This window comes from Myxine glutinosa, chromosome 9 (assembly GCF_964187855.1).
Source record: "Myxine glutinosa chromosome 9, kmMyxGlut1.1, whole genome shotgun sequence".
NCBI lineage: Eukaryota > Metazoa > Chordata > Myxini > Myxiniformes > Myxinidae > Myxine > Myxine glutinosa.
Genome location: NC_136269.1, coordinates 132,496,324 through 132,512,330, shown reverse-complemented (window position 1 = coordinate 132,512,330; position 16,007 = coordinate 132,496,324). Strand labels below are relative to the sequence as shown.

The 16,007-nt window shown below is 41.6% G+C and overlaps 1 protein-coding gene across 1 annotated transcript in view; it reads right to left on the bottom strand.

The window, feature by feature from the left end:
* LOC137434908 (zinc finger protein ubi-d4) overlaps nucleotides 1-15,328 on the bottom strand; it is a 65,947-nt gene extending 50,619 nt beyond the window's left edge. Inside the window, exons 1-4 of the mRNA XM_078784957.1 lie at nucleotides 15,271-15,328; nucleotides 11,346-11,506; nucleotides 10,435-10,542; nucleotides 2,215-2,345 (exon numbers count right to left, since the gene is read on the bottom strand). Of these exons, the coding sequence (XP_078641083.1) occupies nucleotides 2,215-2,345; nucleotides 10,435-10,542; nucleotides 11,346-11,506; nucleotides 15,271-15,302 (432 nt within the window). The 5' untranslated portion in view covers nucleotides 15,303-15,328. The remainder of the gene's footprint in view (nucleotides 1-2,214; nucleotides 2,346-10,434; nucleotides 10,543-11,345; nucleotides 11,507-15,270) is intronic.
* Between the last annotated feature and the right edge of the window lie 679 nt (nucleotides 15,329-16,007).

Below are 16,007 nucleotides of genomic sequence, written 5' to 3'. Positions count from 1 at the left end.
CATATATCTTTTCCATCTTCCTTTAATTCCATCTGGGTCTACAACGATTTGTGCCACTTCATCCTTCAAGCAACTCACCCCCTTCATCCTTCAAGCAACTCACCCCGATCACATCACACCTCTCTTTCGCTATCTGCTTTGCAATCCTGAATACTGCTTTGACCCTCTTCCGAATCCAAGGGTTCTCCGAACATTTTCCTACATGCCTCCTGCGCCTTTGCTACCTTTCTTTGCAGCCTTCCTGGCTGCCTTATAACTTTCATGCTCTGCTTTTTCTGCTCCCGTACCCTTCGCCCTCTGCCACTCCTTGAACTTCTTCCTCTTCTCGTCAATCCTCTTTCCAACTTCATCATCCCACCACCATGTTTCCGAGTGCCTCGGTGGTCCTTTTGTCCATCCACATACCTCACCAACGGCTCCCAACAGACTGGCTTTCATTGACATCCAACCACTTTCAAGCTCAACCACATCATCCTCGACCCTACTCAGCCTCTCTTTTAATACCTTCCTTACTGTCACCTCTTTCAACCTCCACACCATCATTCTCGGTTGGTACTTCACCCGCCGAGCTCTCCTCACACCTTTCACCCTTATGTTGCAGACAACCAAGTGGTGCTGTGAAACAGCCTCCTCCCCCGGGATCACCTTTGTGTCCCGGAGGTGCCCCCTATCTCGCCTACGCACCATCAGGTAGTCAACGGTTGTCATCGACCCACCTGACGTGTATGTAACAAGCTTATTATCCTCTTTCTGGAAATGAGTATTACAAATCAACATATCAGCTCCATCAGCAAACTCCAAAATCCTTTCACCTTCTCCATTTCTCACACCATATCCGTAACCCCCATGAACTCTGTCAAAACCATCCATACTCCTCCCACATGTCCATTTAGGTCTCCTCCTACCACAACAACTTCCTCATCTTTCACGTTTTCCATCAGCTTCTCTATCGCACACCAGAACTTGTCCTTCTCTTCATCGCTTCGACCAACCTGCGGAGCATATCCCGAGATGACGTTCACCAAGAGCTTTCCAATCATCATTTTCGCCATCATCAACCTATCACTCACTCTAGTCACACTCACCACACTGTCTACAAACTCCTCAGAAAACAGGACACCAACACCATTCACGCCCTCCGGGCACCCTTGCCACACAAACTTGTATTTCTGTCCCTGCCTACCCTTCACCATTCTCACACCACTTCCCTTCCATCTCGTCTCTTGCACACAACATATGTCCACTCTTCTTCTGACCAATACTTCCACCACTTCTCCGGATCTCCCTGTCATTGTCCCTACATTTCATGTCCCAAACCTCAGAAACCGATCTCCACTTCGGGCTGTACCCTGCCCACATGTAGTTGTAATTGTCATGGTTCTCTTTTTGAGGCAATGTTTTTCTGGCCGGATGCCCTTCCTGACGCCAACCCTCTTAGTCGCCTCTTACGACACGCAGGGATATGGCGTACCTATTCTTATCCAGGGTACACACTGGGATAGTGAAGGCACTTCTTACAGTGAAGGCACTGTAAGACAACCAATAATAACTAGAGATTCCAGGGAAGCAGAACTCAACTGAACTGACTGGACAACTTTAAAGTAGGTCAGTTGTCTGTGCTAGATTTGACTTAAATGAAAAGCCAACAACCTTGTGTAATAATTTTAAGGTCCTTGTATCCTTATATACTTGTATATGCAGGCCTATGGCGGCCATTTTGTGACAGATCGGGTTGACATGCGATAGCAACCTACCTTGTGTGGTAAGGGTTAAACATTCTAAGTTTGATCAACATCTGTTAATATTTGTGGACGTCGTTTTCATCAGTTTCATACTAGAGTGTTAACGTCTTTTTCATGACCAAAGACGAAATGGACACCTCAGTCTGCCATTTTTCAACGGATCGGGCTGAAATGTAATACCAACCTGGTCCTTGGGGTAAGGATGCTGCATGTCAAGTTTGATCAGAATCGGTCGATATTTGTGGACACTGGAGTGTTAACGTCGAAAAGTTAACTGACGCCAGATGACAGACGACGACGGACGCCAGAGGGTTCAGCATGTGATGAACTCAACTGGACGGTAGCCCAGTTGAGTTAAAATGACTATTAACTATGTTAAATTTTAAGTGACGTGAAAGCTTTTGTTGTCTACCAATACTGCACCACCAGGTGTTAAAAGCACTCAAATGCATGGCATGAAATGCGTACAAACCTGGAATTCTGCAATGCTGTCATCTTCCTTGCTCTCCGGGGCCTTTCGTTCCGTTTCGCTGCGCAACAGCAGCTCCAAGCTAGAGCCCTCACCAGAGAGTACGCCTTCCTTCTTTGTGGGCACTTCATTATCTGCTGAGACAGCAAACAGGCAACAAAGTTGCCTGCCATCTTGCAATGCACACTTATTTAAGCCCCGACAGACAGCATGACTGGATTATTCCAGATGTATATATATATATATATATATATATATATATATATATATATATATATATATATATATATATATACAGTCACGTGAAAAAGTAAGTACACCCCATGTAAAGTTTTGACTTTTTCGACATATTTCAACATACAGCTATTTGATCTTGATTTCAACAATATTGATAGATAAAGGTGATATCATATAACAAATATCATGAAACATTTACATTTTGTAGTCCATTGTATAATTTAAATAAACATAAATGCAAATTTCACATGTGGAAAAAGTAAGTACACCCTTGGCTCTAACAGGTGGTATTGCCCCCTTTGGCAGAAACAACCTCAAGTAGGCGTTTCTTATAACTGTCTACCAGTCTCTGACATTGACTGGGAGAAATTTTTGCCCACTCCTCCATGCAGAATTCTTTCAGCTGTGCGATGTTTGAGGGGTTTCTTGCATGCACAGCTCGTTTCAAATCCCCCCACAACATCTCGATGGGATTTAGATCCGGGCTTTGACTTGGCCATTCCAGAACCCTCCATTTCTTTCTTTTCAGCCATTCCTTGGTGGATTTACTGGTATGTTTAGGGTCATTGCCATGTTGCAAGGTCCACCTTCGGTTGAGCTTCAACTTTCCGACAGATGGCCTCACATTATCCTCAAGCACCCTCTGGTACAATGAAGAATTCATAGTGGATTCTATGATGGTGAGCTGCCCAGGCCCTGATGCAGCAAAGCTGCCCCAAACCATAATATTTCCACCACCATGCTTTACAGTTGGTATCAGGTTCTTGTGGTCAAATGCTGTCTTTGGTTTTTGCCAAACATGTGTTTTTTTTTTTTTTTTGTTTTTTTTTGTATACAAGATCGAGGCTCGTGAAAGAGCTAACATTAATCACACAAAAAGACAAACCGACACACAAAACACAAAAAACAAGAGGAGCGGCAGACAAGATGGGGAGAGAGGGGGAAGGACACAAACACAACATTTGAGAGCAGGGACATCGGGAGGACCTGGGGGGAGGTGGGAGAGGAATAAAACATATGAACACTGCAAGGACTCTGGGGTGAATTACCGGGGGTAGAAAAGATCAAGGTTTTCGATGGGGGAAGATAAGAGATGGTGGTGAACAGCTGTTTTAAAGACCTGGAGGGAGGAGTGGGATTGAAGGGAGTGGGGAAGTTTGTTCCAGAGGCGGGAGAAAAGGGGAATGAAAGAGTGAAGGTGAGCAGAGAGCCTAGACTTTGGCAGTTTAACCATAAGAGGGTTGCAGGCAGATCTTGTGCGACCTGAAGGAATATTGGGGGGACAGAGCACAGAGAGAGCTGGGGGAGCAAGGCCAGAGAGGAGTCGGTAGAAGACAGAAAGACCACCAACCTGCCTGCGGTGAGTGAGTGAAAGGCCCTCGGAGTTGACTACATCGCAGGAGATTCCAATTATTCTGAAAGCTTTGGCCTCAACAGCGTGAAGCCGAGCAAGGTGTGAGGCAGGAGCACCAGCCCAGAGGGGGGAACAGTATTCCATTGAGCTGCGGATGAAAGCCTTGTATGTGGTGAGGAGCTCAGGTGTGCCGAGGAAGGACTTCGCACGACGGAGGATGCCCAGATGCCCGATGGAGGATGCCCAGCACGACGGAGACGGAGGATGCCTCGCACGACGAGATGACCTTGAGACTGGCTTTGGAGGCCAGCTTGGAAATGTGGTTTTCCCAAGAAAGATCATGGCAGATAGTGAGACCCAAAAGCTTGAGCGACAGAACTTCTTGGAGAGGATTGTTGAGAAAGTAGATGGGAGGGTTGTCCAGTCGGTCCTTTCGGAGAGACATTGTAAGAGTGTGAGATTTGTCAGGATTGAAAGACATGTTCCACTTGTTTGACCAGTCTGTGATTTTGTCCAGGTCTGCAGAGAGTGAGGAGGCTGCAGACTGCCGATCTGAGGGATGAGGAATGGAGCGGCAGATAGTGGAGTCATCAGCAAAGAGATAGAGAGGATTTTCCAGAGTCGGAGAGATCATTGATGAAGACCAGAAATAGCACAGGGCCCAGAACACTACCTTGGGGAACTCCAGCCAGAACAGGAAGGGAAGATGAGAGAAATCCATTCAGGGCCACACGTTGCCTACAACCAGAGAGGAAATCCGCAAGCCATGAGTGGAGATTTCCCTGAATACCATAGGAGGTGAGTTTGGTGAGCAGAGCTGGGTGCCAGACCGTATCGAAGGCACGTGATATGTCAAGTGAGACAGCTCGGATTTCCTGTTTGGCATTGAGGACCTCCATCCATTGTTGAGACAGCAGAAGCAACATGTCCAGAGTAGAATGACCTGGTCTGAATCCAAATTGATGATCAGAGATCAAGCCATTGGAGAAGAGGAAGGATTTGATATCTGAAGCAATGATGGATTCCATGACTTTGCTGATAATTGGGAGCAGGCTGATTGGTCTGTAGTTGCAAGGATCTGTTTTTGCACCTTTTTTGTGTAAAGCGGTAATGTTTGCTGATTTCCAAGATGCTGGCAGATGACCTTGAGCAAAAGAGAGGGTGAAAAGAACAGAGAGAGGGTGAGATAGAGCGGCAGAGCAGGATTTTAGGACCTGAGGGCTGATGCCATCTGGTCCAGTTGCAGAATCAGAGTCGAGGTTTGATAAAACTTTGATTTTTTATCAAAAACTTTTGATAAAAACTTCGAGTTTGATAAATAAAAACACAGAGTCCAGGAGCAGTTGGGTGCACTTTGACATGTCTTCTGCTACTGTGGCCAAATAGCTCTACCTTTGACTCATCTGTCCAGAGCACATTGTTCCAGAAGTGCTGGACTTTGCCTAGGTGTTCATTGGCAAACTTTAGTCTTGCCCTGATGTTCTTTCCGGACAGCGAAGGTTTCCTCCTGGCACACCTCCCATGTAGATCAAATTTGTGCAGCCTCTTTCTAATGGTAGACTCGTGTACTTTGACATCAACAGTGGCAAGAGCTACCTGTAGGTCCCGTGATGACATTCTGGGGTTCTTAGAGACTTCTTTCAGCATCTTGCGGTCTGCTCTCGGGCTGAACTTGCTGGGGCGACCTGGCCTGAACAAGTTGGCAGTTGTTTGTAATCTTCTCCACTTGTAGATGATCTTCCGGACAGTCGAATGATTGATTTCAAATTGTTTGCAGATCTTTTTAAATCCCTTCCCAGACTCGTAGGCATCTATAACCTTCTTTCTGAAGGCCTCAGAGAGCTCTTTTGATCTAGGCATGGTGACGCCGCACACTTCAACAACAAAGAGCAAACCAAACTAAATGTCTGAGGTTTAAATAAGACAGGTTCCTCCAGATCCTCTTTGACAATGTTCTAATCATTTGCACCTGAGCTGGTGCACCTGATCCTAATTTTAGGTATTTAAAGTAGTGATAAATGTAGGGGTGTACTTACTTTTTCCACATGCGAAATTTGCATTTATGTTTATTTAAATTATACAATGGACTACAAAATGTAAATGTTTCATTATATTTGTTATTTTATATCACCTTTATCTATCAATATTGTTGAAATGAAGATCAAATAGCTGTATGTTGAAATATGTTGAAAAAGTCAAAACTTTACATGGGGTGTACTTACTTTTTCACGTGACTATGTATATATATTATATACACACACACACACGTCACTGACGTAGAAGAATAATACGACGAGTGTCCCGTATGCCCAAGGATGTTTCCTACGTTGACTAGATTACACTTGGTGACACGGACACATTGTCAAAGTAACAAGGTTCCTTTTGGAAAGTATACTACTTTTGAAAGCAATTCTGAAAAGCATGACATGGTAGCATTACTGCACCACATGTAGGAAACAAGTGCAAAGGCAGCATATGAAGAATGGAAATGTCTAATCATATTGATTATTATTATTATTATTATTAATTATTATTGTACTATCATTGCTGAGAAAGAACAAGATGGTGCAGGATTGTTGCTTTCGTGGCATCCCACATATGCACATAAATAAAAATTACGATGATGCCCTGTCAGTAGTTTCATTGAGAAACACGAATTTGAGTTTGTTTTTTATCCCTCGCAATCAAGTTATCTGAAATTAGCACGAGTAAAATAATGTTATTTTAAATCTATTTTTACCTCCGCCACCAAAGGTGGATGGAGGTTATGTTTTCACCCCTGTCTGTCTGTTTGTTTGTTTGTTTGTCTGTTTGTGAACAAAATATCTCAAAAAGTTGTGGACGGATTCAAACGAAATTACGCAGAGATGTGACGTATGTAACAAGAATTTAAAGATTAGATTTTGGTGAAGATCCGCATTCGGATCCGGCGACTAGAATTTCTTAAGTGATTCTTCACCATTGGGAGATAGGGCCAAAAACTATACATAACAGGATATCTCAAAAAGTTGTGAAGGGATTTGGACGAAACTTGGTGGAGAGGTTGTGTGTCTGACAAGGACGATTCGATTTTGGTGAAGATCTGAATATGGATTCGGATATGAGAAATATTTAATTTTTATAAGTGATTCTTCACCATTGGGAGATAGGGCCAAAAACTATACATAGCAGGATATCTCAAAGGTATGGATGGATTTGGACGAAACTTGTTGGACAGGTTGTGTGTGTGACAAGGAAGAATCGATTCAATTTTGGTGAAGATCCAGATCCAGCTAGTAGAATTTTTAAAGTGATTCTTCACCATTGAGTGATATGGCCAACCAGGCAGAGGTATGCTCTCTACTGAGTGCCGTTCTCGTTCCTTTTAACCATATTCAGCACCTTGTGGTGTTTTTTTTTACCACAAAAGGTCTACATTGAAAAAATATAATTTTAATACTGGTGGTAAAACCTGACTTTTGATGAATTACTGCTGTAACATCTGATTTGTCACTTTTTGGGCTTTTATGTTTTCTCTCTAAAAGAGCGAGGCTCATGGAAAAGAAAGAATCTGCGAGAGCAAGAGCAAAATTTTGACTTGTCCATACCGCTGCAATTTTAGCGTGATGTGTAACATTAAGGAGAATCTGTAAAGTTAGTCATGCCTGCAATAACAATTCAAGCATAACTGTGACATGAATTTCAATTACAATTCTAATTACCTTCAAGCCTGCTGCAGCTGCATGTCAAGGAGCAAAGCAAATTTTGTTGTTAATCCTATTTTGGCGTTCGTGTGACCAATAGATGACAGTTGGTTTGATTGCATCCCACATCGAAAGCAATGACTGATCATGGAATTACTTAGCAGCTTATTTTATGCAAGTATAATCATATTTTTCAAAAACAAAATGCACATAAAAAAGAAATACAAAGAAAAGAAAAGGAAATAAAAATAAGTTTCAATAACTCATCCTTCATAAAAGTGTTTTAGAATATATAAAACCAACTCAACGCTCGAGCAAAATTGTAACCGTTTTGGGCTGGTTAATTTCGCGAGCCATATTCAGAAAACGAGTGATATTAAAAAGAAACAAGTACAAAAAGTTTTAATTAAAACAAAAGCCGCGTCGATGTTACACAATGCCTAGATGCAGCTGTGCCTATAACGTCGATGTTATAAGCACAGGACATTCCTATTGATTCGATTACTTTATGTTATTTTTGTGCAAAGTGAAAATATATCTCGGCAATTTCCCGTGTGTGGCGACGAATTTTTAATATATCTCGGCATTTTCCCGTCTGTTATTTCAGGCGGTGTATGACTGACCATGCCGCGATGTAAAAAAAATATATATCTCGGCAATTTCCCGTATGTGGCGACACGTGAACGAAGCTATGCTCCTCTCTCCACATTATTGTGACGACGTATAAATTAAATATTTCATCGTGACGATTGTCATCAAATGGACGAATTTTTAATATATCTCGGCATTTTCCCGTCTGTTATTTCGGGCGGTGTATGACTGAGCATGCCGCGATTTAAAAAAAAAAATATCTCAATGGACTTGAAGTTACAGGCCTTTGAGAATTCATTTCATTCTATAAAGGGCAACTTTCATCGGATTTTCTTCCCGTTTTTTTTCAACCGAGTCTAAAACTATGTTAGCGACTGTGAAAAATGAAATGATATATCGAATTCGATTTGAAAGAAAACTGTGTGAGAGAGGAAGACACCACGGGCCTACAAAACAGGCCTCAAAGCTATGCGAGTTAATAAAATGGTGGATATTTGTTTATATGAAGCCTCTCCCAAAATGGGTGGAGCTATGGTTCCCAGAATGGGTGGAGCTTTGAGGTTTTGTCTTCTCTGCAAGAACAAGAAGAAGAAGAAGAATAAGAAGAAGCAGAGGTAACAACAACAGCAGCAGAGGGCACTCTATGAGCAGCGTCTGCGACGCGGCTAAAAAGGGGAAAGAGTGGGTAGAAATAGTGCCTTCAGAAAGTATTCACACCCCTTGACTTTTTCACATTTTTTGTTGTGTTACAGCATGAATTTAAACTGGATTAAATTGAGATGTTTTTTTTGTCACACATAATCACATAATGTCAAGTGGTATATTTTTTATAAATTACAAAATAATTTTAAAAATGAATCACAGAAATACCTAATTTTCATAAGTATTCATCCCCCTCAGTCAATACTTCGTAGAAGCTCCTTTGACAGCAATTACAGCTTCGCATATTCTTCGGTATGTCTATCAGCTTTGCACATCTGGATTTGGTGAGTTTCTCCCATTCTCCCTTGCAGATTTGCTCAAGTTCTGTCAAGTTGGATGGGGAGTGTCGGTGAACAGCAATCTTCAAGTCTTTCCACAGATTCTCAATGGGATTCAACTCTGGGCTTTGATTGGGCCACTCAAGGACTTTCAGGTTCTTGTTCTGGAGCCATTCCAGTGTTGCTTTGGCTGTAAACTTAGGATCATTGTCCTGTTGGAACATAATTCTTCACCACAGTAGAAGGTCTTTTGCACTCTGAAGCAGGTTCTCAAGGATTTGCCTGTATTTGGCTCCATTCATTGTTCCCTCTATCCCTACAAGTCTCCCAATCCCTGCCACTGAAAAGCATCCCCATAACATGATGCTTCCACCACCATGCTTCACGGCAGGGATGGTGTTAGATGGGTGATGAGCTGTGCTCAGTTTCCATCAAACATAGCACTTTGCATTCAGGCCAAATAATTCAATTTTCATCTCATTAGACCACAGAATCTTTTGCTTCATGCTCTCAGTCTTTCACGAGCCGTTTTGCAAACCCTAGGCGTGTTATCATGTGCCTTTTTCTCAGAAGTGACTTCCGTCATGCCACTCTCCCATAAAACCTAGATTTGTGAAGTGCTGCAGAGACTGTTGTCCTTCCAGTAGGTTCTCCCATATCAGCCAAGGAACTCTGTAGTTCTTTCAGATCGGTCAATGGGTTCTTGGTCATCTTCCTGACCAAGGTCCTTCTTGCCTGGTTGCTCAGTTTGGTCAGACAGACAGCTCTAGGAAGAGTCTGGGTAGTTCTATATTCTTTCCATTTACTAATGATGGAGCTCTTGGGAACTTTAAAAAACTCTATAAATTATTTTATACCCTTCCCTGGATGTATGCCTCCTCACAATTCTATATCTGAGTTCTACGGACAGTTTCTGCTCTGACATTCACTGCCAACTACTGTAGGACCTTGTATAGAAATGTGTGTTTCTTTCTAAATCATATCCAATGAATTGAATTGGCAAAAGGTGGACTCCGATCAAGTTGTAGAGATATCTCAAAGATGATCAAAGGAAATCTTGAATGCACCTGAGCTCAATTTGGAGTGTCGTAGCAAAGGGGTTGAATACCTACATATTGACTCAACAATTTCAGCTTTTCATTTTTCATCAATTTGTAAAAATAATTATATTTTAAAATTCCACTTTGACATTATGGGGTTTTATATGTAGATCAGTTACAAAAACAAAATCTCAACTTAATCCATTTAAAAGTCAGGTTGTAGCACAAGAAAATGTGAAAAAGTCAAGGGGTGTGAATACTTTCTGAAGGCTCTGTAGATGGTACAATTCAAATATCATGGCATCCCATTTTAAGGGGTACGATTAGTAGGACTTTACCCGTTTGTATTTCTGCAACACGGAGCCTTGGGTCTTCTGGAGGAGGCAGCCTGCGTCTCTTGCGCCAGCGTCTAGCAGGGTAGGTGTACAGCTGGCCAGGAGCAACCCCTGCCGTGCACAAAGGTATTTCCAAGGCACACTTGGAACCCAATGATCCAGGAAGAGATGCAGAAAAAAAAAGGTCCTCATCGAGGACACCCCAATCGCACCCTAAAAATTGTATGTGTTGATTTTACATTTAAAGAACTAAATAAATAATATAAAGTGGTATGTAGCCAGCGATGATAGCAAACTGTATGTAAATAAATAATTCAAGGTGGTATGCAGATGGTGGAGATGGAGAGGTGTGTATACATAAATAAATTATTCAAGAATGGTAAAGTGTGTCCAAATAATTAAATAAATCAAAGTTCCTTCCTGCTTGTGGTAATTGCAAGGTGTATTTAAATAAATAATCCAAAGGTCTGCGTTGGTTGCGAGATGGTAAAGTGTATATAAATAAAATTGTTTCCGAAAGCATCTAGTTCAATCCTGTGCTATCCTCTCCCATTAATTTTTTTTTTAATTGCCAAAGTTCCAAATGAGATGCGATTCCAAAATCATTTGACGGGCCTCATGCCCAGATGTTATTGCATACATGTGCCAAAAATGAAAGAAATGCATCCAGTCATTTTCGAGTAGAGACACTGATGGAGGCACGAAGGGACAGGACCCAAAATATAAGCCCCCAGCTGGACTGATGCCCAGATGGGGGCTAAATAAAAACAAAAAACCACAACTAGATGCTGTAAGTAACATTTGAGAAATTGGTTGATACTTTGAACCATATAAAAAGACAAAGACTATACTAAAACCCAAGGAAAATGCCTTTGGTAAGAAAATAAAAATAAAAATTATATTTTCTGCAATACCAGGCCCTCGGTGCCGTTTCTCCATCCATATGTAGCAGTTGTTCTGTGCAACACCCGTTTGCGAGTCGAGGAAAGGCAAGCGAACACTCCGTTCCGCACACAACCTTGCATTGTAGTTGTGGCAGTGCTCGATCGCCTCCCGGTAAAACTGCTCACCCAAGCTGTGAGCAAAAGTATCCCAATTTCAAACGTGCACAAACGAGCACCTACAGAACCTTAGCAAGAAACATGCAAATGACGTGTAATAACACCAATGCTGGGAAGGCAGTGGCAAAAAGACCAGCATAATGCTCGCCATGACACTGCTTTGGTGGCACCATCACAGTCTGCAAAGTGGGATGAATCACAACGACAATAACACGAAAGTTCAGCATGATAAACCAACATGCAAGAGTTTCAACTTTGCAATTGGAAGTTTTCAGCACCCTTGGATTCATGGTGTCCTTTCACTTCAAGTCCAGGTTGTTGTTTTTTTTCCTCCATGAGGATCAAACTCACAGTTTTGATCTGATGAGGAAGCCATTTTAAAAGGCAGAAACAGTGCTGCTCTGAACTGTTCACCAATAAGTGGTCTTTGTTAAAACTTTGTTATACAACTTTGTCCAAACATTAGATATAGTTTGTGTAATTATTTCAATGAAATACGAATACAGCGTATGTACACATCTAATGGCGATAACGTTATACATTTGAAAAACATTTGTTATAAACATGACAATCTTCAACAACTTTTAATTTTTTATGTCTATATAGAATAATCTCTAAAATTGAAAAATATGGAGAAAATGGAGCTGTTCACTTAAATGCAGAATATTATGAAAATAAGTTTCTAGGATAAACTTACAATTATAAAAGACTTTTTAACCCTTTGAGTACGGGATTTTTTTTGGATAAAAAATACCCCCGGTACGGGATTAATTTGGTATTTTGGTACGGGAATGCAACCACGTACTGACGATCTATTTATAGGTATAGTCGATGACGTGTAGTGACGTCATCCATACACAAAACTTTTTCGCGGGTTGCGGCACTGGACGTCATCCGTACTCAAAGGGTTAAAAAGACCTATACCATGCCTCCATTATTTTGACTCGAAGCTGGAGGTGTACTGCTATATCATGTCATTCTCCATAATTACACACTATTTTCTACCTTAATGAACCCTTCCTAAACGAAACCCCATAATTCCCCCTTTGGTTCATTCACTCACTTCCTTGCTGTGTCCAAAAAAAGTTGCCCTACTGTCAATTCATACCTTATGTCACCTTGCTCTGCCATGAGCCTCAGTCTTGTAAAAAGGAAGGGAGGGGTAGAGGAGGGCTGATTTGCGGTATTTACAACACACCAAATGTGACGACACAACAGTCTATTCAAGCGTTCCTCGACGAAAGCCAACAGCACTGCTTGAGCATCCTCTTGGCAGTAAAATAAACTGGGTGGTTTTGCCGATTCATGTCTTTGTCAGGGCCTATTCAGGAGTCGTAAAGGTGGGAATCTTTATTGCGGCACACAATGGCCTACTATTCCAAAAGGTTCCATGCACTTTTTAACATCCACCAGGCAAGTGCTAGTTAGACAGCACAGCTGGCTTAACCCATCCCAAACGATTAGTAAACTCACTGCGGAAAATCAGTCAAAATTTGTATTCAGGTGCTGTCTCAACTCACATTAGACAGGTTAACCACAAATATGTAACCTGTATAGTACTAAGGGTGAGGTCAACAGGGCATTGCTAATTGCCATGGGAAACAAGGAGAAGCTGGCGTTTCGGGCTGTTGACTGACAAATGACAAACGAAATAAATAGTTAATATAATCAGTTTGAAGGGCTGCCGGTGGACACAGAGGGTAGAATTATGGGAAACATTGATTAGCGGTGACTTGGTTCACATCCTCATTTAAACCACTGGCTCATGATGATCAAAATCCCATATACAGTACGCATTTGTCCAGTCTACGAATGGCCTTGGAATTGACATTTGAAATGAAATGTCTACCTATGCCTTTGTCCTACATGCCATTGATGTACAAGCTCCATTATAAACTCCAAATCAATGTAAAGGATTTTTTTTTTAAGTTCATAAACAAATGTAGGCGACAACACATGATCAATCGTATGGGGTTTTAAAGGACCGAAGCAAAGATCGCGAAGATGAAACAAAGATTCAATTCCACAGATAATGGGAAATAAGGAGCAGAAGCGAGAAGAAAGCTTCGATTTGGTGAGGGTATCAAAGAGAAGTGGGCTTTTGGGTGCATGTGTATTACAGGGATGGGATAGGAAGGGAAAGGATGGATGGATGAAGGTACAGACGACAGGAAAGCACAAGGCGACGGATCTGTCTGTTGTTAGGAGCAGCCCAATTGCCAATTAGCTCGAGTGCCTTGGACTCCACCTTCGGGAGGACAAATTGAATCCCATAACACCACGTCATGAAAAGGGAGCCGCTTCAGAGGAACACCTTGCACACCGTTACAAGCCAAGATTGGTTAACAAAGGACTTTTTGGAATATAGCATTCCAAGGCAATGACCACCCAAGGAGGCCATTTTGTAAATACAATCAGCCTAGGATTGGTTAGACCGTGACAGCAAATACTGCAGCCGAACAGCTTAGAATGTGTTTGATTACAAAACATGTGAGCAGGTTTACCAGCTCATCTTTGTAAACGGACAGTGAGGAATTGACGTTATTTGGAAAATGCAAATCTTTTTTTTTTAAATGGGTTAGAAATAAGGATGTATTCCAAATAAATACAATGAATGAATGAATGAATGAAATATGAATGATCGTTTTAAGGCCATTTTCCCCGCTAGAGCGGGGGTTAGCCTTGCGGGCCCCATGACAATCATGGTTCCCTGTTCGAGGCAATGTTTTTATGGCCGGATGCCCTTCCTGATGCCAACCCTTGGTCACGCTCTTACGATGCGCAGGGATACGGTGTACCTATTCTAAATCTGGGTACACACCGTGATCGTTCATCCCAGCAAGCTGGTACTCAATGTGCCGACCTCGGAAGGATGACAGGCTGAGTCAACCCCCCTGGCGTTAATTCAGCGATCGACCGGGATTCGAACCCAGGATCCTAGGATCCCAAGCCGGCACCCTAACCACTAAGCCAACACCAGGCTAAGATGTATGTATGGCAATGTATGTCATTGTATGACATATATGTATGTATGTATGTATGTATGTATGTATGTATGTATGTATGTATAATATGACATATTGTAATGTATGACATACACACAATGTATGTCATTATTCATGAAAAAAGAACAGAATCATTTTATTTTAAAACAATGTGGGTTGATTAATTAGTTATTGGCTTCCAGAGAGTTAATGACATTTTCGAGCTTTGAGGGGATGATAAACTCCATTTCAAAATCATAAAAGTTGTAAAATAATGCAGTCGAGACCAAAGTAACATTCACACAATTAAAACCACCATTACCACGATGACAGGTCAAAATACCAAGCAAATGTCCATCTAATAAACGCAATAAAGGTCACAAACTTAAAAACGGAACGAAGCATTTGAAGGAATTGGAAGGTATTTCCAATTGGGAATTGGACGAAAAGACAGGATTGGGCAAATGCAGGAACCGGTTGCCTTTCAGTAAGAAACCGCAGGTTGTAACGACACAGTGGTTTCACCACCTTTTTAACAAAACAAGAAAGACGCGCACACACGAGTCAGGCCACATCTGCAATTTTCAAGGAATGCTGAAGTACTTTTGGCAAATAAATACGCAGAACAAGGGTAACAGTAACACATAAAGCATAACAAAATAGTTTCAGCGACAAATATGATAAGGCGCCCTCTATATGTAGTACCAGCAAACTCCGCGAGCAAGCGCCAAGTTTATAGTGAGCATACAAAAAAATGAGACAGTAGAGTTGACCAACGGATTCAACAAACTTACGTCTTCAAAGGGTTCTGAACAACAGCCGCCATCTTGGCGTCTTTGTGCTGTGCAACGCTCTCGCGAGATTGTGACGTCACGAAACGTGATTAAGTCGATTATTGATTAACGTGTCATGTCGTTGTTGTTGTTTAAATGCCTGTAACTTTCACTGGAATATAAACATACAGCTTTGTCATGCAATTCCACTTTACATTGCTGTATAAAGCAAATATATACAATGAAAAGGCGCGAAAAAACACATCAGCAAACCTGTAGTATATAGTTGACCGACATCCAAGAAAGATCGAGGTCTGGTTGGAAACTTTTTACAGTAGTTCAACATAACATAACCACACAGCATCTTGGGGTGAAAGTGGATTTTCTTAACAAAAATATCTACCAATCAGTCATACATTTATACACAACTCTGTCACTTTTTCTATTCACTTAAAGTACAACAATTGGGTCAGATTGGGAAGTACAATTATGCCCATGACGTCAGAATCATGTCATCGGGTCAGTACGCCTCTCTCATCAAATACAGTGTGTGTGTGTGTGTGTGTGTGTGTGTGTGTGTGTGTGTGTGTGTGTGTGTGTGTGTGTGTGTGTATATATATATATATATATGTATGTATATATATATATATATATATATATATATATATATATATATATATATATATATATATATATATATTGTAGCGGCTACCGCTGGGTATACACAATCGCCTTGCACCTACCGAGGACGCGGAGCG